The sequence below is a fragment of the Antechinus flavipes genome, chromosome 2 (assembly GCF_016432865.1).
Source record: "Antechinus flavipes isolate AdamAnt ecotype Samford, QLD, Australia chromosome 2, AdamAnt_v2, whole genome shotgun sequence".
Lineage (NCBI taxonomy): Eukaryota > Metazoa > Chordata > Mammalia > Dasyuromorphia > Dasyuridae > Antechinus > Antechinus flavipes.
In genome coordinates, this window is record NC_067399.1 from 621,092,582 (window position 1) to 621,116,604 (window position 24,023).

General features: G+C 43.2%; 1 protein-coding gene across 1 annotated transcript in view; it reads right to left on the reverse strand.

Moving 5' to 3' along the window:
• Positions 1 to 5,210: 5,210 nt before the first annotated feature.
• AP3B2 (adaptor related protein complex 3 subunit beta 2) overlaps positions 5,211 to 24,023 on the reverse strand; it is a 50,982-nt gene continuing 32,169 nt past the window's right edge. Inside the window, exons 15-26 of the mRNA XM_051981923.1 lie at positions 22,695 to 22,881; positions 15,365 to 15,483; positions 11,556 to 11,664; positions 10,884 to 11,049; positions 9,322 to 9,517; positions 9,113 to 9,173; positions 8,290 to 8,396; positions 7,807 to 8,038; positions 6,667 to 6,751; positions 6,382 to 6,479; positions 5,983 to 6,121; positions 5,211 to 5,695 (exon numbers count right to left, since the gene is read on the reverse strand). Of these exons, the coding sequence (XP_051837883.1) occupies positions 5,545 to 5,695; positions 5,983 to 6,121; positions 6,382 to 6,479; positions 6,667 to 6,751; positions 7,807 to 8,038; positions 8,290 to 8,396; positions 9,113 to 9,173; positions 9,322 to 9,517; positions 10,884 to 11,049; positions 11,556 to 11,664; positions 15,365 to 15,483; positions 22,695 to 22,881 (1,650 nt within the window). The 3' untranslated portion in view covers positions 5,211 to 5,544. The remainder of the gene's footprint in view (positions 5,696 to 5,982; positions 6,122 to 6,381; positions 6,480 to 6,666; positions 6,752 to 7,806; positions 8,039 to 8,289; positions 8,397 to 9,112; positions 9,174 to 9,321; positions 9,518 to 10,883; positions 11,050 to 11,555; positions 11,665 to 15,364; positions 15,484 to 22,694; positions 22,882 to 24,023) is intronic.

Genomic DNA, 24,023 nt, shown 5'->3' on the forward strand with positions numbered 1-24,023 from the left:
CTGCCTCTCCAAAATCACAGAAGGTCTTTTCTGCAGGCTAATTACAAAGAACTTCCTATTAGAGGCCTTCCCTTAGTTAAACACTTTCATCTAAGGTCACTGAGGGTTTTATAAACATATATATGTCAAGCTGAGTTACCCTAAAGACTGATAATGACTTCAGAAAAGAGTGGTGAACTCAGTCACATGTGCTAATTAATTAGCACACCTAGATCTTCAAGACTGATTGAAAAGTGAGAAAAAAAAGGGGAGGTGGGGGAGTGAGATAACTGTTGATAAGTAATGTAAGAGATAGAGCTCTTTTCTATATATAAATGTAACAAGAAATCGGCAGACAGATTCTCCAGTGTTCATTACTTAAATCTGTGGAGAACTCTCTCATTTCCTGAGGGGGTGGAGAAGCCTCCTGAAAGGCAGCTGATCAGGAGATTTTGAGAAGGTTTAAGTACATTGGCTCAAGGAAGCTTCCTGAGCTGCCATTACTATGGCAATCCCTAATACCTGGGCAGCTAAAGCTGCTGATGCAATCGAAAGTGAGCCTTAGCAACAGCCTTAAGGAGATTGAGTCAAGTATCAAGAAACATAGACCTCCAGAAACCACGGAGAGCCAGCAGCATGGCACCCTGGGCATAGCAACAGAGCTGCTGAGGCCAGGACCACACTTGAGGGCCAAGAGGAGTGACTGGGCTGATCCAAGATTATAATTCCATTTCCTCTCTTCTTTAATATGAGAGCTTGCAATCTGATTTTTCTTGTGCAGCAAGAACACTGCATAAATATGTACACATATATTGGATTTTAAAAAATAAAAATACCTTGCTAAAAAAAAAATCCCATCTTCTAAATGAAGGAAAAGACATCCTGACTCTTCTCTTATCTGTACCTTGTTCTCTGCTACCAGAAACCCCAAATTTCAGTATATAAAACTCTCCCACTGTTTCTAATTGTGAAACTCTCTCAGAGTTTGGTCCCTCTTCTAGGTCATAAATTCTTTTGTGATTATAAAAAAAAAATGAGAGCTTGTATTTGTTCTAAAGCCTTTTTATTTCTTTTAAATTTATTTTACGTTTTTGGTCACCTAATATCCGAATAAATAATAAAACTGATTAACTATTACATTACTGATATGTGTTTCATTTATTCCAGGAAGGATATAACTGGCAAATGACACAGAAGAGAAAAATAGATCTTAAAAATAAAATATGTATTTGCCAGAAAGAGATCAATTTTTTAACTTCTAGGGAAAATTCTCAGTATTGGGGGCTCAAAGCTAGAGAAGACATTTGACATCGTCATATTTGTAGCTTCCCCAAAGCAGAGAAGAATCAGTGAATCAGACTATTTCAAATGTAATGTGATTCCAGCAAATTGGTGAAGCTTGACTCTGGTAAATAAGGCATTGCTTCTATCAATTTCCCCCTTTTCTATCATATCATCCCTCCACAAATTTTTTGTTCAGTTTTTTGTTTTGTTTTTTCAGAGGGGAAAAAACTTATTCTCTCGGAGTGGAGGCAAGGGCATTAATGAAGGAGAAAGCTGTGCCTGAAGGGAAATAATACAACCACTCATATTAGAGTCAGGGACCAGGCAAAGAGGAATAGCTAGTTGTCCTGCTCACTCTCTTTCAGCTATTGGACACATTACCTGAAGCTTTTCATCACTGTTATTGCATGAACAAGAGTAAATCTTGTTTCGCATATTACATTGCTGCTGAAGACTGTTTCCTGCAACCATCAAATTAATGTTAGTGCTTTTATTGATATGACAAAGGCTGGTGGGTAACCAGTAACTTTGGACTCAAGAGCAAGACTCCTGGATGTCTAAGAGCCCAAGAAGTAGTTTTTCACGTCCCTATGCCGCTAGGCCGTGTCCTTCAATAAATCCACTGGAATATGTGTGAATCATGTGTTATTTTTATTTTTACCTTTTAGTGATGGAGAGGAAATATTTATCATGTTTCTATACATTTAGGGATCATTTGCCATTCAACATAGAGGGCAGGATATTGTGTGTTTCTTTAACCCTTGGAATTGTGACTCACTGTGACTAGTGAGGGATTCTATTTCTTTGCTTTCTTCCTGTCTTCCATACCGTATCATTCATTCTGAGAATTTTAAGACCCTCTCATGGCAGCTACCTCGGTCCTTGACCTTCTTCTTTTACCACCCCAATTTTCTTAGCTATTTCATGAGGCTTCCCTGAAGTAAGAGCTAAATTGGTCTCCTATATTTTTCATTGTCCTATATCATTGCATTTTCCCTACATGCTCAGCTCTGGCTCTGATTGGCCTTCATCCCAGAATCACGATCTGCTTCACCTTCATAGTCTTGCCTCTGCTTCAAGGTGTTTCTAACCCTCCCCAAGCAGTAAATCTTTGAAAATGTGTTTCATTTATCTTCATATCGTTATGTTTTAAACACCAATATTCTTCTAGTTTTGCCAGGCAACTAGTTGATGCAGCTGGTCGATAGTGTGCCAGGTCTGGAATTCTGATTCTGAGTTCCTATTTGTCCCCAGATATTGACTAGCTGTGTGACTCTGGACAGGTTTCTGCCTCAGGGATAATAGGAATAATAGCCCTTGCCTCCCAGAGTAATTGTGAGGTTCAAATGAAATATTTGCAAAATGTTTTTTTTTTTAACACATTGTCTGGCCCATAGTAGGCACTTAATATATGCCTGCTTGGTTCCTTCCTTCCTTCCTCCCTTATGGATGCAAATTTTACCACGGTCTTTGATGAAGTTTTAAGTTTAAGGTCACCTAAAGAAGCAATGGATAGAGGCACGGCAGACACAGAGAAGCTATAGAAAACTATTGCTGGAGAGTTGATCAGAAACCGAGTTTAGGATATTTTCAGAAGTGTGCAAGAATGAAACATAACAGAGAGATCCCAGATGTAACACTTGGCACCCGGGGAATGTCGAGAGAGCGAGAGGGGATGGTCCCCAGGCTGGTGGAGTTACAGGAGGACGTGACAAGTGTAGCATGAAAAAAGGTGTGTGGATAGAGAATATGTCCTACTTTCAATGTTAAAAACACAAATCTATTCAGTCTCTAAGCTCTTAGGGTCTAGGATGTGCTTTGCATGTAGCATATTCAAAGGCTACTCAAAGAACGTTCTCCAGCCAGGTTGCCATGGATATGTATTTCAGCTGTGTCTTGGAGGACCCTGTGGGTTGGTCGCATTTTTGGACTGGTACCAACCTAAACATACTTCCTAGTTTTCTGGAAATTACTCTTTTAGACTACCCATTTAACCTTCTTTCTTGTTACCAATTTCCCTACCCTGGGAGTTCTCTCCTTCTGGACTAATATTTCTATTTCTTGAGTTGGCTATTTTGTACTCAGCTTGAGATACCACATTGGTTCTAGATATTAAGGCCATGGGTCCATTGCTAGTATCAACCCAAGGAAATTTTGCAGCCGTCCTGAATGGGTTAATGAGCTGCTTAGAGCCTCCTTTCCTAATAAAATCGATTGTCAGGGTTTGTCACCTCCCTGGGCTACAGAGCTCACTCTCAGAAGGATTTTTGTTCCTGAAGAAAGCTTATAGTCTTTTTGACCTTTCCTGATAATTCCTAAGGAAGCAGCGCGAGCTAAACCAACAAACATGTGAAAAATTACAATCTCACAATTAAAATTGACCCAAGTATTAAACTGGAGTTTAAATGAATCTTGGTTCCTTTTCTTAGCATCCATCCCCACTCACCCTGGGGTCTACTATAGACCTACATCTAGCCTCTTATCCCAGTGGAAAGAGTCCTAGATTTAGAGTAAGATGACCTGATTTTAAATCATTAGCAGTTAGATGGAACAGAGCCTGAAGTCAGGAAGGCCCAATTGGAAATCTAGCCTCAAACACTTATTAGTTGGACAAGTCAATGTGTATGTACCATTGGAGGAATATGTATCTTTGCCTCAGTTTTCTTACTGTAAAATGGGGTTAATAATAGCATTTACCTCACAGGGTTGTTATGAGGATCAAATGAGATCTTTGTACATGATAGTTACTGTCTCCCTCATCTTTGGGTAGGATTTTATAGATTTTACTTCATCATCTGCAAAATGAGGGAGCTAAAAATAAATGCCCTCTAAAATGCTTTGATTTTTCCATGACCTTTCGTAACCTCTACACTTTATTTTATTCAGGGACCTCCTTCTTTTGTTATATAGGTTTATATTCAATTTCATCACTACCTTCTTTTTCATACAAAGATCCTTTCAGATCTTTCTATACAAAATTGGTTAAGAACAGATACATAATAATGGATAATAATAAAATAATGCTTTGAAATCAGTTACACAGAGGACTGAAATAACATTCATCTATATTTCAGCGGGAACTCTGGCCCCTTTGATGTATGTGTACCATATTTAATTATCTTCCTTTTTGACAAATGAAGGCCTTGAAAACATAGTCTTCCCATTCCATAGCCTCGGGGTTCTGGACTGTGAGTATTTTTTTTTCTGGGCTCCAGCAATAGCACAGACTGTTCTTTGTTTTCTCTTGCCACAATAACTACCTGCATTTGTAGCTAGAAACCAAAGCTAATGGTGGACCAAAAATACAGTCCCTTTCACTGATTGACCCTTAAACACACTAAGTCCTTTTGGATTACCTAAAGATGTTCACTATAGATAACTGCAGAGATATGCGATTTGAACAGAAAAGATGAATCTTGAAGAGGCTGGAGATTCATTGTTTTGCCTCGGTTTCCCTTGGCTTTCTTCTCCCCTCTCCTACACTGCCTTCTCATTCCCCAGCCCTGTCTACACCAACAATGGGAGTCTCTCCTTCCTTCTCTAGCACCTTTTCTCCACCTGTCTTACAGTGTCTTCTTGCTCCTCCAGCATGATTGTTCTTCCTGCCATCAACTCCCAGAGCTAGTAGGGATTCTTGGGCTCATATCTCCCTGAACAAATAGTTCTCATGCCCTGGTCCTTAAGTAAACTTCAAATCAAAAGTCCCAAAAGCTCTCTTCATCCTTACTATTTTAGGCAGAGTACCGCTGCTTTCACCCCAGACATAGGACAGTATGCTGTGTCCCATTTCTGCTGACCCGGAGCCATCCCTGGCTCCTTCTCAGAGCTGTGCGAGAGAGTTCATACACAGATCACTTCATGGGTTTAGTAATGGATGCTTCTGTAGGGCCTTGCCAGCCTCTGGCCCTCTCTCCTAAGCACCTTCCAAAGGACCCAGAGAGAAGAGGTAGGTGAAGGGAGGCAGTTTTATTGAGGTTCTCCATAAGTAAACAAGGATACTGGGCTAGGGGAGGCAGCTGCCACTCCCTCCTCTCCCTCCCCATCCTTAAGGACTCCCTTGGGGAGGACAGTGAAGGTCCATAACCAGCAAAGTGAGTCCCTCACCAAGGACAGAACTGGGAGTGAAGGTGGAACCAGCAGGAGACAGGGCTTGAGGAGGAAGACAGTTTCAGGGCCTAGTCTGCAGCTCTGGGCGGGGATTTGATGGAGGCAGTAAAAGGGGTCAATGTTGTGGCTTGGGGCAAGGGAAAGGGGAGAAGCTAACGATGCAGGTGCATAGAATCACTGTGTCAAAGCCTGGATAACATCCTTCACCAGCATGGTGCCAATCACCATCTTCTCACTGTTGACTGTTAGCTGAGCAGCTCCAGCCGCCCGGGCATCCAGGGTGAGTAGAACCAGGCTTCCGCTGGTCAGCGTTCTTCCAGCAAACCTATGGAGAAGAGGGGAAATAAGAGGCATAAGTACAGAGGAAGAGAGGAGTCCTGAGAAAAGTCTCTGAAGAGAGCCAGGAGGAAGAGGTAAAGTGGGCAGGAACTCCAGTTCTGAATAGGGAAGGGGTATCATAAGTTAGGGGGCACCTTCCACCCACATAGAGTCCAAGTCTACTCCATGTCGTTTCTTACCCCAACCAGACCCTCGTTAGAACCCCCATGTTCCATAAAAATCCCTCTACCTTCTTCCTGGATCCCTCCCCTCCTAGCTAGGGCCCTGGTTCACCTGTATTCATCAGGAGTCCCACAGGGTATCCGGCCAAGATTAGCTGTGGCAGAAATCCTCTGGACTATAATAGGATCATTTGAGCACGTGTCTGGTAGGGTCAGCTTCTCTGTGATTTCACTCATTCCTGTCAGCTTCGCTGTGGACCCAAGAGGTAATGAATTGGTATGGGGGGATAAGGTGGGATGGAGGGAGGAACCTGGCACCCAGGCCTATTCAGAATTTCTCTGACCAGGCAGGCCGAGAAGGTGAGAGCCAAGTGTCAAATCCGCCCGCCCCAAGGCCCTCTCCGCAGTTATGAACAGGTAACCCTTCTAGGACAGAGTTTAGCTAATAACACTGTAACCTTGTAGAGGGATGATGGGGGGCCCTCAATTTGGGGCTTTCCTGGTTACTCACCCTGTTCCTTCTTGAACTCATTTTCACTCATAAACACAGGGGCCATTAATTCCCCCACTGGTGGCTGGATGGAGACGTAGAACTGTCGAGTTTGGGTGCTGGGGGAAGTGAGAAAGTAAGATTAACACCAGACCCTTCTTTCCTGACAAAGGCTGGGATGGGTCTGAACGTGAGAGTTGGGCCTTGGATAATGGATGGGGTCTCTCCTTCCCCCCGATTCTATTCCAGGAAAGAACCCCACTTCCCTCCCTCCGGGACATCTTGGGAGCTAAAAGCAACATATACCATAGCTGAAAGGTGGCTGCCTGGGTGGAGTCAGAGAAGTTGATGCCCATGATGGCTGTAACCGAATCACCAGGTGCCAGGGATTCTGTGGTAAAGAGAGAGGAAATCTGCTGTCACCATCCTTCCCAGGGAACCTGACCCTTGAGTACCATTAAGTTCCCAAAGAAATGAAACCATGATTTCTTTGTATTCTGCCTCCTTGCCCTGCCATTAACCCCAATGGAGTATTAAGACTAATGAGGGATTCTCTTCTCTTTCTTTTTCCTCTCCCCTCTCTTGATATTCTTTGCCCAAGAAAAAGTCTTCCTTCTCCATCACTTGTCCCTGCTCTACATCGTCATCCTCCTACCTGCCTATTCCCAGTCCCAATTCTAAAGCATCTCCAAAGCAAGAATTATCTGCGGGTGACAGGCAGTGTCTCCCAGGAACCATCTGTACAGGCTCCATCTGCACTTAACAAATTTCTATATTGGCGCTGTTTGTGCCAGACATTCTCTTCCAGGCACAACATACACGGGCACCATCTGCTCAGAGCCCCGTCTCCTGGACGCTTGTGTGTTGGTCACTCTCTTTCTGTACCAGCCACCATCTGCACTGAGCATCGTTCATATTATATCAAGCGCCATCTGTGTCTACACTAGTGGCTGCTGGTGCCAGGCAGTGCCTTCAGGGTGCAGTCTATACCTGCGCAGTCTGGGCGGCCGCCGTCTGCACCCAGCACTGTCTCACCCAGTTCTCTCTGTGCCAGGGCAAGGCTCCTCGGCACTGCCTACCCGGGGCAGCGTTCTGTGGGCACCGCTGTACCAAGCAACATGGCCTCCGCCTGCCCCCAAACCCATCTGTCCCCAGGGTTGTGTGCTTTAGGCACGAGCGGCAGAGAGCACAATTGGGACATGGGTGCCAGTCCCAATCTATAGGGAGCAGCGTTGATTTGGGATGTGGCAAGTCTTGGGCGCTGCACCGAGGAAATCAGTGGCTCCTGTCCCTGCCCTTGGGAAGCTCACAATCCTCAATAAGCATGCAGACATTCAGCGGGGAACTTAGATAGACCCGGGGTATAAAGAGGATACACAAGTCCCTGGTCGGGGGCTACGAGGCTATCGAGGGCATCCTCCCCCGTCTCCCTATAACCACCCTCACCAATCTCGGGGAACTCTTGGATGCAAATGCCGGACTGCTGATGGGGCACCCCCACGTGCAGACCCTTCACGGGGGTCTCTGAGCTATTGGAGAAGTGGATGCACACCGAGACCATGTGTGGGTCCCCAGGGAAGGGCTGTCGGCTGAATACATACTCAACGGCCAGCCCTTCCCCTGCCACCCGGTGCAGCAGCTCCTGCCGCTTCCCAGGGCCCATCACAGGACTGAGCAGCTGTGGGGGGGAGAAGGAGGGAGTGCGGAGAGAACATAAAGGTGGGAACAGCAGAAGTCAGAGAGGAAACGGACACAGACGAGGGATGGAGAAAGAAGAAGAGGATTAGTCCAACAGGACCCTCAGACCCCTGCCCACCCCCCCAGGCTTGCCCCTGTCACTTAGAGACGACAGTAACTCCGTGTTCTCCATCCCCTCTCCCCCCACCCCAGTCCTCCCCGGCCTGACTTTTTAAGGGCTCCCCCTCTCACCGAGGGCGCCAGTGAGGAGTCAGTGAGTGTCAAGCCTTCCAGGTCGGTGACTAGACTGGTGGAGACGACCTTTGGAGGGGAGACTGGCTGCACACTGGGGGGAGTAACTGTGGGGAGAAAGGGAGCAGTTCACAAGGACGGCCTGGGGGGGGGGAGAGGGAGAATGAGGGAGGGTGGGTCATCCCCAGAAGGAACCAGGGAGGAGAGAGGAGAGTTAGGGTCTGGTTCAGCACCACGGACAGCGAGCCCGGAGCCAGGCCAGAGTCAGGTGAGCTCCCCAGCCTGGAACAGGCCTGTCAGCCCCAGCGAGAGGTCAGACAGCCTCAGTGGCCCAGAGACGGGGGCTGGGCAGAAGTCGGGCTCCTCTGCCCGCAGGCAGGCGGGAAATAAAGCCTGGACAAGACTGAGACCTGTGGCTCCAACCCCACCCCAGACATTGCCAGACAGAAGTTGCACTGTGCTAATTCCCAGAAAGATAGTAGGGATTGCTGAGTTCCATACGGAGGCTACACAGGGCCTGGACCTACCCAGACATGGCTAGACAGTGGTCCCCAGAATGCCTTGTGGAATTAAAACAACTTTTCTCCCTGTGCATAAACCACCCATCAGGCTTGAGCTATTTATAGATCCACATATTTAGCAAAGTCATCCCCTACTGGCAGCTCCCATCATGGGGTGACTTTTTCCCTCCATCACACAACGCCCTTCCTCCCAATAACAAACTTCCCTCCTCCCCTCCTCCTAATGACAAACTTCCCTACTCCCCTCCCTCAACAACAAACTTCCCTACTCTCCTCCCCCAATAACAAACTTCCCCACTCACAGTCTTCCAGATCAAGCAGGGAGATCTCCTTGGTTTTGGGGATTATCTTGCTACTTGGAGGCTGAGCATAGGGGAGAAAGAGGGAAGGGAAACACATTACAGTCTGTGCCTGAGAAAGGCAGAGGACAACAGCCCGGCCAATTCCATTGAGTTGACTCCTAGGATAGTCTCCTCTCCCTTTCTCTCTCTCCCTAATCCTTTGTTCTTACTGTCTTTCTTCTCCAAGTGTTAGGCTCTGCTTGTTCCTCGTCCTCCTCATCCTCAGACTCCGATGCTGACTCGGATTCAGATGAGCTGCTGTCGGAAGCGCTTCCCTCCTCTTCTGAGGATTCAGACGTCTCTTTCCTTTCATGTGCCTTCTTCTTCTTCTTTACCTTTTTCTCCTGCTCCTCTTCACTCTGATCACTTGGAGGGGTAGAAAGGGGTTAAGACCATATTCCCAGAGCTCAAATCCCTCTCAATCTTGCCCTTTGAAACAGTGAAAGAAGGCTTTTTCTGGGCTCCTTATCCAGTTTGGCAAAGATGGTCAGGGACACTTTCACCGAATCAAAGACTCTCAGAGGTAGAAGGGACTTTAGACCACTTTAGACACAAGACCACTTTTCAACATACCCAACAAGTGAAGCATCTCCTTGTAGGAAAGAGAAGCCTACCGTCTCAAAGCATGACATATTACTTTTTGGACAACAGTAATCACTAAGAAGCTTTTCTTTCTATTGAGCCAAAATCTACCTCCCTGTGACTTCCAATCTCAGTTTTGTGCGCAGCATCCCAGTAAAACAAGTCTTAGACTATTCTACATTTTAATCTCTTAAGGACATGAATACTGTTATCATGTCCTTTGTCAGTCTTTTCTTCAGTAAAATCACCCTAATTCCTTCAACCTGTTAATGTATGTAAAACCCCATGTATACTTAAGGGCATCTGGTATAGTAGCTATAATTGTTGTCTCACGGGCCACTTCCCTTTGACCTTTCCCTTTCCTAGAAAAGCTCTCCCCATGCTATGCTCTGTATCTGCTAATGCCTGGGCCCACACTGTTAGCTCCAGCCCACTCTGCATGTCTCTTAAATGAGAACCCACTCTAGGGATGGCCACAAAGCCCCTGTAGAGTCACCCTCAAAAAACAGCAGGGGATCTATTAGCTTCCATTCTTCGGAAGAAATAACTCTGCCATTTGGACTCTCATTTAGACTTGGTCAACTATTCCAAAGTAGACTTTTTAAGCTTCCTCTTGATGAGTAGATGGACAGATTTCCTTTTTAATCACAGCTTAACTGGGAGGAGGTGATGCCATCTATATAGTAGAGATGAAGGCTACAGACAGAGCTGAGATGCTTAAGCCAAAAATCACTTCAGGTTCTCTACAAGATTTTCTGTGAGAGACTTAAACAGCATCCAAACCTTGTGTATTGCTACTTGACTCAAGCTTGACCCTGGATTCTCTCTGGGGAAGTTGGAAAGCATTAGATCCACATCCTTAACCATAGGAGCCTGAAGTTTCCATTAAGAAGGTGCCAGTTATTGACCAGTCATCCCTGACCTCCAGCCTTTGTGGACAGCGGCTGGCCTGGTACACACAAGCTAGCCTAAAGCACAAGCAAGTAGGGCTCCCAATTTGTCAGCTATCACAAGACAAGAAGGGGCTCATGAGACTGTGTCTAAAGTCCCTTTCAGCTTTGGGGCCAGCGATCTGTACTTTATCAACGGTTCCCTCCCCGGGCTGCTCGTGGACTTTGTCCTTTCTGGTCTGGGAAGGGACCCAAGTCACCTCTCTCCGCTCTCCCTGGAGGCCTCCTTGCCGCCTCTCCTCCCTTTCTTCTTCTCGTCTGCCTCCTGCTCGTCACTCTGATCCTCCTCCTCGTCCTCATCGCTGCTGCTTCCTGAGCCGCTCTCGTTGCTGCTCTTACTCTCAGACTCGCTCACAGACTCAGGGTCTGTGGTGGAGGGCTGGGTCAGGGCCAGATCAGGGCCAGGGCTCTGTGACTGCTCAGCTCCTGGCCAGGCTCCCTGGGCCCAGGGTTCCAGCAGAATCCACTCCCTGGCCCCAGTTCTTTCAGGGAAGCCTGGAATCCCAGTCTCTTGGACTGCTCAGATCACACAATCCGAATGCACCCTCATGCATGTAAATGTACACACATAGACATGGCCCACATTCTACCACACAGACGCCAGGACTCAGCGAAATGGAAAAAGACCCAGACGTACATGGGACAGACATTTCAGTGTGTGCGTGTCTACTGGAGGTGGGACCCATCAGACTCATGAATACACCCACATGCAAACAACTACGGCACTTCCCGTGTCTGCATGAATGTTCCTGGGTGCGGGTGCGCCCAGACACAGAGAACTGCCACGCACTTGTAGGAATTCTGCACCCACAGACTGGAGAAGGGGGGCACATCTGTGGGGGTGCTCTTGTGGGGGCGCATTCTATTCTTACCACTGTCTGCTGACTCCGTGGGCCCTGACTCTCCCTCCGAGTCCGAGTAAAAAGGTTTCTCCTTCTCCTTTCTTTTCTCCCGGTTGGAGCACTTGGTCCATTCAGGAACCTGAGTGGGTGAGAAATGGAGAGAGGAGCGTAAAGAGGGCAAGAAAAAGCCAAGTCAAGCCTGTTCTCCCCCGCCTGCGCCTCTCCACACAGGGACCCCTCTCTTCCGTAGGGTTTCTTCCTGTTAACCCAGATTACGAGGCAAGCCAGGTCTGGTTCCTCCTGTGAAGGTGGGGGGTCTGACATGGGATCTGGGAGGTGAGGGAGAAGAGGGAGCCACTGCACACCAGCCAGGGGGGTGGAAGAGTGTGTACGTGGGAGAAGGGAATGCCCAGGATGGGCTGAGTGAACATGCAGGGATCAGGAGGACACGGCACACAGGAGACCCAAGGAGGGCTGCGTGTAATGGGGAACACTTCACACCAAAGGGACCTTGGTATAATCGCCCAACAGACCCATGTGAGTTTCAATCAAGGATAGATCCTCCTCCTGTAGGTTAAGAAGCATTTGGGGAAAGTTAGGGACTTGGATGAAATGACTCCTTTCCCTTTCCCTTAGCTGTCGAGCATATCCTTGGTGTAATGGCTTATGCAAGCGGACCAATGAGCTGGCTGTTGTACCACCGCTCCGGAGAGCCTCGCAGCCACCCACCCTGGCGCTGGACTGCTGTGCAATCCCAAGGAACCCCAGCATCCTTCTGGCGTGTTTTTGTAGGCCCACTGTTTTCCTTCTGGCTTAACCCCTCCCCCTCCCAATAAATCCCACATCCATAAATACAGGCTTTTACATCAAGATGCTCGTGACATTTCATCTGGTTAGGTTTTACTCATCGTTCTAGCTACCATCTAACATAGTCCTTCTTTCTCCCAACTTGTGTCATTTGCAAAACTTTTATGTCTTCATCCAAAGTCAAGGATAAAAACACTGACTAGCACAGGGCCAAGGACGGAGTCTTTCCACATATCTATTAATGGCTATTCTTTGGGGAGCTTCTGTCACTTAATTCTATTATCCAGTTTCCATTTGCCCATCTTTGTCCACAAGGATATCATGAAAGACTGTCAAAGTGTCTTGCTGAAATCCAGATATAGCACATTCCAGACAGATCTTTCCCTGATCTATTAATTCTCAAAAAAGCAAATGGTGCTTGTCACCTCCTGAACACATTCAGCAGCTTTTCACTTCTGTAATTTTGCTCACACCTTTCCTTGCACCTAGTGGTCATAGGATTGCAGATTTAGATCTGGAAGGAATATTTGAGGTCATCAAGTCCAACCCCCTCCTTTCCCAGATGAGGAAATGGAGGCACAACAGAGTTAAGTGACTTGCCCAATTTCACACAGCTAGTATATGTCTGGGGCAGCATTTTTACCCAAGTCTTCCTGACTCCAAACCTAGTGCCATACCCACCATCCCATGCTCCTTATCCTTCCCTGACCTCTCTACTTTTTCAAATCTTACCAGCCTTTTAAAATTCAGCTCAAATTCCCCTCCCCTCTACAAAGCCTTCTCTGAGCACCTTAGCCAGATATCTTTCCTTGCAGTGAATTCTTATAATACATGGGAGGCTTTTAAAACCCTTCATAGTCTGATCCCCCCTATTCCTTATACTTTCCCTAGCACAATATTCTTCAATTCACTGACACTAGTTCTGGCTTTTCCTTGAACAAGACACTCCATCTTGTGACTCTCACTGGAACAACCTCCTTCCTTTTCTTCACCTCTGGGCTTCCCTGGCTTTCTTCAAGGACGAGATAAAATCCTAATTTCTGCAAGAAGCAGCCTTTCTCATTCTCTTTTAAGGCTATTGCCTCCCCTCTATTAATTATCTCCAAATTATCCTGCCTGTATCTTGTTTGTTCATAAATGTTCACATAGCATCTCTCCCAATATATTGCGAGCTACATGAAGGTTGGGACTGGAACATAGTAAACATTTAAGAGATGCTAACTGATTGACTGTTTGCTCCTATCTCTCCTTATACATTTTTCATGTTCAATTTTTATGTTTTTTGTATATATTTATGTTTTCTCTCTACAGCAGCACCTAGCGGTTACCTTGTACACAATAGGCTCTCAGACTTTCCTTGAAGTATACTGGATGACTTAAAATCGAGCACCTTGGTTGGTGTGCTGTGATAGAAGACCTAGATTTGGAGTCAGAGGCTCTGGATTTTAACACTGGCTCTGCACTACTAATTCTGAGGCATCAGACAAGTCACTTAAGCTCCATGAAGGAGTTGAAGTAAATAATTGTAGATTTACAGATAGGAGGAAACTTAAAAAATCTTCTGGTCCAACCCTCTCTTTTTACAATCAAGGAAACTGAGGTCCACATGCAGATCCTCCACTTCCGATCCAAGCGCTTCTTCTGTTGCATCTTGCTCTCTGCTCTTAGAGCTCTTGTCGGCTCTAACCTAAATGATTTGCTCAAAGACTTGCTTTACATAAATGTTCAGCATAGTCTTTTGAAAACTCCATCTTCTTATTGGAAGATAAGATAAGACATAAATATCAGAAGCTACCGGATGATGCCCTTGAGGAACAGACAGACGCCTGAGCTTTCCTCTGAAATTCAACGTGACTATTGATTGTATTGCCCCTCACATTACCTAGACCCAAAAGGTCTCACTGAAAAGGGAAGGAAATTCTGGACGTTAGAGAATTAAAGGTTGCATAGGGCATCCAGGAAGTCCAGAAAGATGACAGAGTTTGTCAGGATTTCTTGGAGTTTGTTGAGGCTAAGAGATAGCAAGGTCTAGTTCCATTTAGGTTTCAAACACTAAAGACAGTTACTATTGTGAGATTTGTAGACGTCTTTAAAGTTCTGGCCCCCTGTGGCTGGCAGCGATGAAACTCTTACAAATATCTCAAAGGGCCATGTATTTGCTTTAGGTACAAGAGGAGAAGTTGTGAAGCTGCTCTTATATTATAGTTTAACTCTTTTACAGCAAAGCAGATTCAAAGCCAAGGAAAGCAGGGAATCAAAGAGGTCTTCACACAAGCTAAGGTACTTAGGCCAGGGGTAAGTGCAGAAGTCTACTTGAGGTCCAAGAGCATTTAGCATCATTGGATTACAAGCTGTGATGGCTGTGACTGAAACACTGAACTTCCCTCATCTATTTACTACCTACCAGTATCGTAGTAAAAATCCTTAGAAAACCTGCAAAGGCTTTGCGCTTAAGGAATAGCAGGAAAGTGGGAAGAAACCACAACTGTGCTCAAGAGCTACCATTTGGGCTAGGGAACAGGGATTTGCATTTGGAGGCGTTCAGTTGTGGCAATAAAGAAGGAAGGAGTGGACCAGCATGCCCCTAAAATAAATACCCCGAGGAAAAGATTTAGGACTCTTCTGAACAAGCTTCAAGGTTTGGAGAGTCCAGGTAGCTCCAACTGACACCAGAAGGGAGGAGTTAAGAGTTTGAAGGAACAACAATCAGAAAGGGTCTAGGGAGATTTAGGGGACCAGACTTTGCAGGTGGATAAGGGAGCTTGTGGGGAATGATAGACCCTAGGAGTGTGATCTGAGGAATCTGAGCTGGGGTTGTCCATATGATGACCCAAGTTACCACAGAGACCAGTAGGTGAGCTTTCCTTCCCACTCCCTAACCCCATAGATAGTACGCATCATGTTTTGAATCTATTGATGTCGATAAGCTCCTGTTTGTCCCAACCCTTTGCTTCCTCTCAATCTACCCTCCTGTGCCCCTCCACTCCTCTGTTCATTTGGCTTTCTGGATCCCTCCCCACTTTCCCAATCACCTCTACATTTCGGACAGATGGGTCAGGAGCTTCCTCAGGCCAGTCTGGGAGTTCTTGGTAGCCAGTGGCCTTGGCATTAAGCAGGTGAGACAAGGAGCCAAGCTGGAAGTGGTCCCGATCTATGAAAATGCAAAGGTGTGGTAAAAGTCAGGAGTCAGGGTTAAGGATGTGGAAATGTATGGGAACAAATAATTAGAATGTGAATGGGATTAACTTATCCATGAAATGCAAACTGATAATAGATTGCAAATTTGAATTCAACAATATACTGCTTTCAGAAAATGCTATAAAAATGAGATATATACACTAACATAAAATAAAGATCAGGAATAGAATTTTTATATAAAAAAAATCAAGGGCAGTAATCATGACTTCAAACAAAGCTAAAATAGATTTAATCAAAAGAGAAAAACAGGGACCATTTCACATAACTAGACAAGTATAAAATACCTGACTGTACCTTCCAAAATACCTGATTGTACCTTCCAAAATAGACTCAAGAACATCACCAACAAAACCCAACAGCAAGAGATACAAAGAGAAATTCCATTCAGAATAACTGTTGATACCATAAAATATTTGGGAATCTATCTACCAAAGGAAAGTCAGGAATTATATGAGCAAAATTATAAAAAAGTCTCCACACAAATAAAGTCAGACTTAAATAATTGGAAAAATATTAAGTGCTCTTGGATAGGCCGAACGAACATAATAAAGATGACAATACTCCCTAAACTAATCTATTTATTTAGTGCTATACCAATCAGACTTCCAAGAAAATATTTTATTGATCTAGAAAAAATAACAACAAAATTCATATGGAACAATAAAAAGTCGAGAATCTCAAGAGAATTAATGAAAAAAAAATCAAATGAAGGTGGCCTAGCTGTACCTGATCTAAAATTATATTATAAAGCAGCAGTCACCAAAACCATTTGGTATTGGCTAAGAAATAGATTAGTGGATCAGTGGAAAAGGCTAGGCTCACAAGACAGAATAGTCAACTATAGCAATCTAGTGTTTGACAAACCAAAGCCCCTAACTTCTGGGAAAAGAATTCATTATTTGATAAAAACTGCTGGGATAATTGGAAATTAGTATGGCAGAAATTAGGCATGGACCCACACTTAACACCATATACCAAGATAAGATCAAAATGGGTCTATGACCTAGGCATAAAGAACGAGATTATAAATAAATTAGAGGAACATAGAATAGTTTATCTCTCAGACTTGTGGAGGAGAAAGAAATTTGTGACCAAAGATGAACTAGAGACCATTACTGATCACAGAATAGAAAATTTCGATTACATCAAATTAAAAAGCCTTTGTACAAATAAAACTAATGCAAACAAGATTAGAAGGGAAGCAACAAACTGGGAAAACATTTTCACAGTTAAAGGTTCTGATAAAGGCCTCATTTCCAAAATATATAGAGAACTGACTCAAATTTATAAGAAATCAAGCCATTCTCCAATTGATAAATGGTCAAAGGATATGAACAGACAATTTTCAGAGGATGAGATTGAAACTATTACCACTCATATGAAAGAGTGTTCCAAATCATTATTGATCAGAGAAATGCAAATTAAGACAACTCTGAGATACCACTACACACCTGTCAGATTGGCTAAGATGACAGGAAAAAATAATGATGAATGTTGGAGGGGATGCGGGAAAACTGGGACACTAATGCATTGTGGGTGGAGTTGTGAACGAATCCAACCATTCTGGAGAGCAATCTGGAATTATGCCCAAAAAATTATCAAAATGTGCATATCCTTTGATCCAGCAGTGTTTCTATTGGGCTTATATCCCAAAGAAATACTAAAGAAGGGAAAGGGACCTGTATGTGCCAAAATGTTTGTAGCAGCCCTGTTTGTAGTGGCTAGAAACTGGAAAATGAATGGATGCCCATCAATTGGAGAATGGCTGGGTAAATTGTGGTATATGAATGTTATGGAATATTATTGTTCTGTAAGAAATGACCAGCAGGATGAATACAGAGAGGCTTGGAGAGACCTACATGAACTGATGCTAAGTGAAATGAGCAGAACCAGGAGATCATTATACACTTCGACAACGATATTGTATGAGGACATATTTTGATGGAAGTGGATTTCTTTGACAAAGAGACCTGAGTTTCAATTGATAAATGACGGACAAAAGCAGCTACACCCAAAGAAAGAACACTGGGAAACGAATGTGAACTATCTGCATTTTTGTTTTTCTTCCCGGATTATTTATACCTTCTGAATCCAATTCTCCCTACGCAACAAGAGAACTGTTCGGTTCTGCAAACATATATTGTATCTAGGATATACTGCAACATATCCAACATATAAAGGACTGCTTGCCATCTAGGGGAGGGGGTGGAGGGAGGGAGGGGAAAAAAAATCGGAACAGAAATGAGTGTAAATATAATGTAATTATAAAATAAAAAAATTTAAAAAAAAAATAGACTCAAGAGTTATATGAATATAAACAGAATCGTTTTTATACATATAAAATTAGATCTAAATGATTGCAGCAATTGAAAGCCAATATAATAAAAAGTGACAATTTTACCTATTTATGTAATTCCAAAGCAATTAAATTACTAAAAAAACTATCTTATTAAGTTAGAAAAAATGACAATGTTCATTTAGAAGAACAAAAGGAACTTCAAAGAAACCAGGAGGAAAAAGATGTAAGGAAGGAATTCAGTAATAAATTATACCTTATTATATGGGGAGAGCATTATTGAAATGTAAAATGGATAATTTTGATTATTTTATATTAAAATTTTCTTGCAGCCAAGAATAGAAAAATGCAGAAAGTTGGGGCGATAAACTTTCACAGACAATCTCTCAGGAAGAATATGTTTAGGTTGGAATTTTGCCGTGGTATAGGAAATAATAAGCTGGTTGATTCAGGAAAACATAGAAAGACTTGAACTTATGAAAGAAGATGATATCCACCTTAGAGAAAAAGATAAGTAGAAATAAGCATAATATGGTTTTACATATATGTGTCTGAGTGTATTTGTGTATATATTTATAGATACCTATTTATCTACTTCAATATATCTGCATTTAATAGTAGCCTTTTGGGGGGGCAAGGAAGGGAGCAGAGAACAAAAATAAAATAAGAAGTATACAGCAGAGAATAAAAGAAAACCTATAAGGAAACAAAGCAAAGCTGGACAACTTTAAAACAACATGTAGTCTTTATTATATAAGTTTTCTTAAAATGAAAATTTTTGCTTTGTGTTTAATGCTCTCTTATATTCTGCCTTGGACATGGCCATATTTTTTCTTTTCTTATTTTGTACTTAAGTTTAAAATAAATTTTAAAACTTAAAAAAAGAAAGTAAACAGTAATCAGAACTAAAAATGATTATGATTTAGTGTTTTTTGTTTTGTTCCAAAAGGGTGCTTATACTGTTCCAGATTTCTAAGTATAAGTCTCAAGATCCAAAGTTGGCATACTGAACCCTACACCCCAGATTTTCTCATTTCTAGGGAAAAGTCTAAGGTTACTAGGATTATAGATGATGATGTTGGGATCTTAAATTATTTTTAGGAAGAGAGACACACTATAGGGGAATTTAATAGTAAAGAGCATATCATAGTGAGATGTTTGAGAAAGATGGACAGATTATGTGCATAGAAAAGGAAAGCATAAAGGGAAAGGATATATATACTTCAGGAAATCTGAAGGGGAGCCCATGGAGAAAGCATTCAGGAAGATTTTTACTAACAGGATTTGAGTGGAAAAACTGACACTGAGAAAATAGAGAAGTAGAAAAGAAGAAAAGGCACAAGACAAATGAGGCTTTGTCCCAAGACGGAAATATGGGTTGGAGAGAGGATAGGAAATGCTTCCTCTCTCCCCTTGAAATCTTCTGTCATCTGCCTAAATGCTCCTTGGCCCACTCCTCAGGATTTTTGTCACTTGGTACTTTTCTCCTATCATCTGCCTTCTGGCTCCAAACATCTAAAGGAGGTGTGGAATGCTGAGGACATCCCCTCTCCTGACATAGCTACAAATCACGGTTGGACTCTCCTATATATCATGGATCTTTTTATATGACCTCTTCCCCAACGATATTCCTCCAGGTAAAAATATTCCTAGTTAAGGCTCTGGAAAGGGAATATATCATGGGGGATTTTGCAAGGAAAGGACAGACTCCATCAGAGGATGATTAAAAACAACCAGTAATTTTTTAAAAGTGTGTACTGTACATCATATACTGTATAACTGAAATTATGGAACTTTGGGAAGTTCCAGCCCTTCTTTAGGAATATCTGGATAGCTGAGTAACCAAGACAAGCCAATGTGGTGGGTACAGCTGAGAACCTAATTGGGCTCAAAGCATATCTGTCACTTCTGTTGTGCAAATGATCAGAGACAGTTTCTCAACTATGACACAAACAGGGAGTCTAGACATTAAAATGGAAAAAAAAAGCAGGAGGATTCACTTGTTTGTTGGAAGAAGCTTACTTGATTTAGAAATGCTGAAAGGAAAGGAGATGATTAAGAACTCATGGTCACTGAAGAGACGAGGCTCGAATATGGACATAGAAAGAGTGGTAACGAAGCTGATTTCACTAAATAGTAGAAACAACCTCAAAAATAGCTTAGTGAAGACTAAGAGAGATGGATTCGAGCTAAAATAGGATTGGAGAGCCCAGCTCCATAGATCCTTCCAGGAGAGTGGAAAAAAAGGAGCTACAGGGTCAATGCCAGATGATGTAATAGCTGGAAGGACTCTAGTGGGTCAACAAGTAATGTTTAAAATTACCTTAGTCCCCCATTCAGGGACCAAGGAAGAAGTAGGGGCAGGGAGGGGGTTAAACACTGCATTCCTCTCTCCCCTTGAAATCTTCTGTCATCTGCCTAAATGCTCCTTGGCCCACTCCTCAGGATTTTTGTCACTTGTCCCCTCATTCAGGGACCAAGGAAGAAGTAGGGACAGGGAGGGGGTATAGCAGAAGTAAGCTATAGCCAAGCCGAGAGAGATGACATGGAAGCCATGAGAACACTAGTCAGTCATTCAGTTGGTCAATAAAGATTTATGAAGCACCCCAAAGTACCAGGCACATAAGCCTGGAGGTCAAAAAGAGGCAGAAGATAGTCCCTATTCTCAAGAATCCCAATCTATTGGGGCATTCAACTAGCAAACAAATATGTAGGAAAAATAGTTATGTATGGGATAAATGGGAAATCATTAAAAGAGAAGGCCTTAGAATTAAGATGACTTGGGAATGGCTTTCTGTGAAATATGGGGTTTTAGCATTTTAGCATTTCTTAAAGGAAGTCAGGGAAACCAACAGGTAGAGATGAGGAAGAAGAGCATTGTAGTTAGGGGCAATAGCCAGAGAAAATGTTTGGAGCTAAAAGGTGGGTGTTGTGTTCGAGAAACCGCCAGGAGACCAGACTGGAATACAATTTGTCTACTGATTCTATCCCTTCTGCTATAAATATGATAAAGTCTACCCCCTTCTTTAAAAAGAAACAAACTTCTTAAAAAAAAAAAAAACAAGTCTCACTTGATTCAACTATCTGTACCAACTTTCATCCTATTTCTCTTTCTTTTTTATATAATAGCTTTTTATTTTTCAAAATATATGCAAAGATAGTTTTCAACATTCACCTTTGCAAAACCCTATATTCCATATTTTTCTCCTTCTCTCTGCAAACCTCCTCCCCTAGACAGCAAGTAATCCAATATAGGTTAAATATGTGCGATTCTTCTAAACACTATTATCTCTTTTTTCTATTCATAGCTGCAGTTCTTGAGAAAGTCACCTACACTTAGTGCCTCTACTTCCCCCTTTCTAAACCTTCTACAATCTGATTTTTATTCTGAAACTGCCCCTTTCAAAATTACTTTGATTTGTTACTTGTCACTTCCAATGACCTTTCTCAATCCTGATCCTTTATGACTTCTCTGTAATGTCCAACACAGCCTCTCCTTTACGTTTTCATGACACAATTCTCCCCTGCCTCTCCTATCTGTCCACTGCCCTTCTCAATTTGCTTTGCTGTTTCTTCATGCCATATTCCCTTATATGGTACCACCATGGACATTTCCCAAGGCTTTGTCATTAATCTTCTTTTTTCCTTCCATATTATTTCACATGGGGAGCCCATTAGCCCACACAGATTCAATGATTATCTCTATGTAGATGATTCCTAGATCAATACATCCAACCCAAGCTCTTTCCTGAATTACAATCATAGATCAATAACATTTTTGCAGCCTCTTAAGTGAAAAAATAATGACTTTTATTTAGTGAATAATAAATAGTAACATTAATAAATAAACATATTTATTTAGTGAAAAAAATAATAAATATTCTGTGTCCCTCTACATGAAGAAAGGGTTTGTGGGGGGGACAGAGAAGGTCCCCAAAGAGGGAGGTACCTGGACAATAATAATTAGTGGTGTGGGAAGGAAGAACATATTCAAAAGGGATCTGGAGTAAATAGTAAAGCATAACCCTCTCCTGTGGACAAAGATGACACTATAGAAATATGGAGTCTGGGTTTCTATATAAAATATCGATAAATATTACAGAATTCCTTTGTCTAGTGAAGAACCCAAATCATATGTGAAAATATTTACTGACCACAAAGGGTTTCAAAGAAAACAATTGAGTGGCAGGGGCCTACTACACAGCCCTCCTTTGAGTAAGGGTTCTAAAAATCAACTCCAGAAATAAAAGAAGTCAGGGTGGGAAACTAGATCACCAAGCCCAAAAGGCAGTAGAGTTGAACTGCCTTTACATTCTAATTCATACCAGAAATTACTGTATTGTGAGACTTCTAAGACTTTGTGCAGATTTGTAACTTTCCTTTTTTTTTGGTTGGATAAATCGTATCTTTTCCCCAGTGTCATGAGTTGTAAAGTCTGTAGAGAAAATCAAAGGGCTGTGTGCTTGCTTCAAAAATAGGAAAGTAGGAGAAAAAATGAAAAAGTATGTTCTGATTCAAAAAAGGCAGGGAGAACAGAGAATTAGCCAGAAAAAAGCCAGAGGGAAGAAGGAAGGCTAATCCCTCAAACCCAAGGAAGAAAAGACAGGGACTATCTCAGGAATCAGATTGGGATTGGAGCAATTCACTGGGGAGTTGATTGCCATGATGGAGAGATTTGCCAATGAGAGGGTTTGTTAAAGTTGGGGAGGCTGTACCCCAGTCAAAGGGAGAGGGCACTGGGGGCCAGAGGTGCTTTGTAGGGGAGAGAAAGCTGGACACAATCTCCTGCCCCATGAGGGATATGATCCCAACTAATTAAGAGACCCCGAGCTCCCTGTTCCCTTATCCCCTTTTTTTCAATCTCCTACCTTTGAAGGATGACTCCAGGACAGGGGCAGGCTTGGGAGCCAAGAAGAGCTTCTTTGCATGACGGCTGAGGGTGCCCCCCTGCTCCGAGGGGACAATGAGCTGACGGGTAAAGCGGGCTCGGTCCCGGATGTCGTAATTCTGATCATACTTTGCCAAACTCAGCACATACTGAGTCAGCAGCTTTGTCTGAAAGGGGAAAGGAACAAAAAATAAATAAAAATAAAAGGAGAGAGCGTTGAGTCCAGATAGCAAATCAACTGCTTCACATGGCTGTGAAGGGAATTCAGATGGAAGGCAAATGAAACCGAAATGATTGGGGAAGGGGAGAAGGAGACTCTCCTTAAAGTTCTTTACAGACAAGTATAAACCATCCCCACTCCTTTAGAAATTATGAAATATATATTGAAATTCAGCGAAACAAAGCATTTAAATCCAAATGTTTCTCATGTGATATGATTTCAATCACAACTGCTCAAGAACTATTGAAAAAAGCTGTGGAAAAGAATTAATCCAGCCCAAAGGAAGTAACTGCAATGACAAGTTGTCTTATGCACTTTCTGACTTTCAGAGAAATTACCAAGAGTCTGTGGATTTTAACCCATTTAGCCTTATTTATGAGCGAAGGGAAGAAGCGCCTAAGAATGTGGAGAGGGGAAACGAGATAGGGAGGATTCATGGAGACAGCATGGCTGACAGAGCCAGCCTCCGAGCTCAGGGTCTGACTGGTGATTCCAACACAGAACCTTGTGTGAGCCTGGGTAAGTCGTTTAACCTTTTAGTGCGGTGGGCAACTCTCTAACACCAGAGGGGGCAGGAACAACTCTGTCATTGGCAGAAGGAACTTTCTCATCAACAAGCTCCTGTGTCAATGAAACCACAAGTTCGGTCCGTATCTTGAGGAGAGGATCCATTGGGTTTTTCTAGACGAGGACACCAAATTGGGAAATTATGCTTTCAGAATACATATGCTGGTACTATATCTGGTGAGACAGAAGTGTAGTGTTTTAAAGGCTCGCTCAAATCCCTGAAAAGCTCTTTCTTACAAGAGTCCCTTCTTCTGTAGCCTGCCCATTACTTCTGTCCTTACGGATGGCTCCAAGTGAACGACGGCAGCAATTAGCGCCTGCTTGGAAAGCTGAGTTACCTGGGAGGAGGAGGGGAGGTCCCTGTGGCGATCTGGAAGGGCAGAGAGCAAACCCAAGCACAAGCAGATCTCACTCTATCTCCCATTCTGTAGTTGACCTTTATCTGAATAACAATTCGCTTAGCACGGCGTTTATTATCATGAGACTACAGTATCATGACATCACCCTGGTTTATCAGCTTTT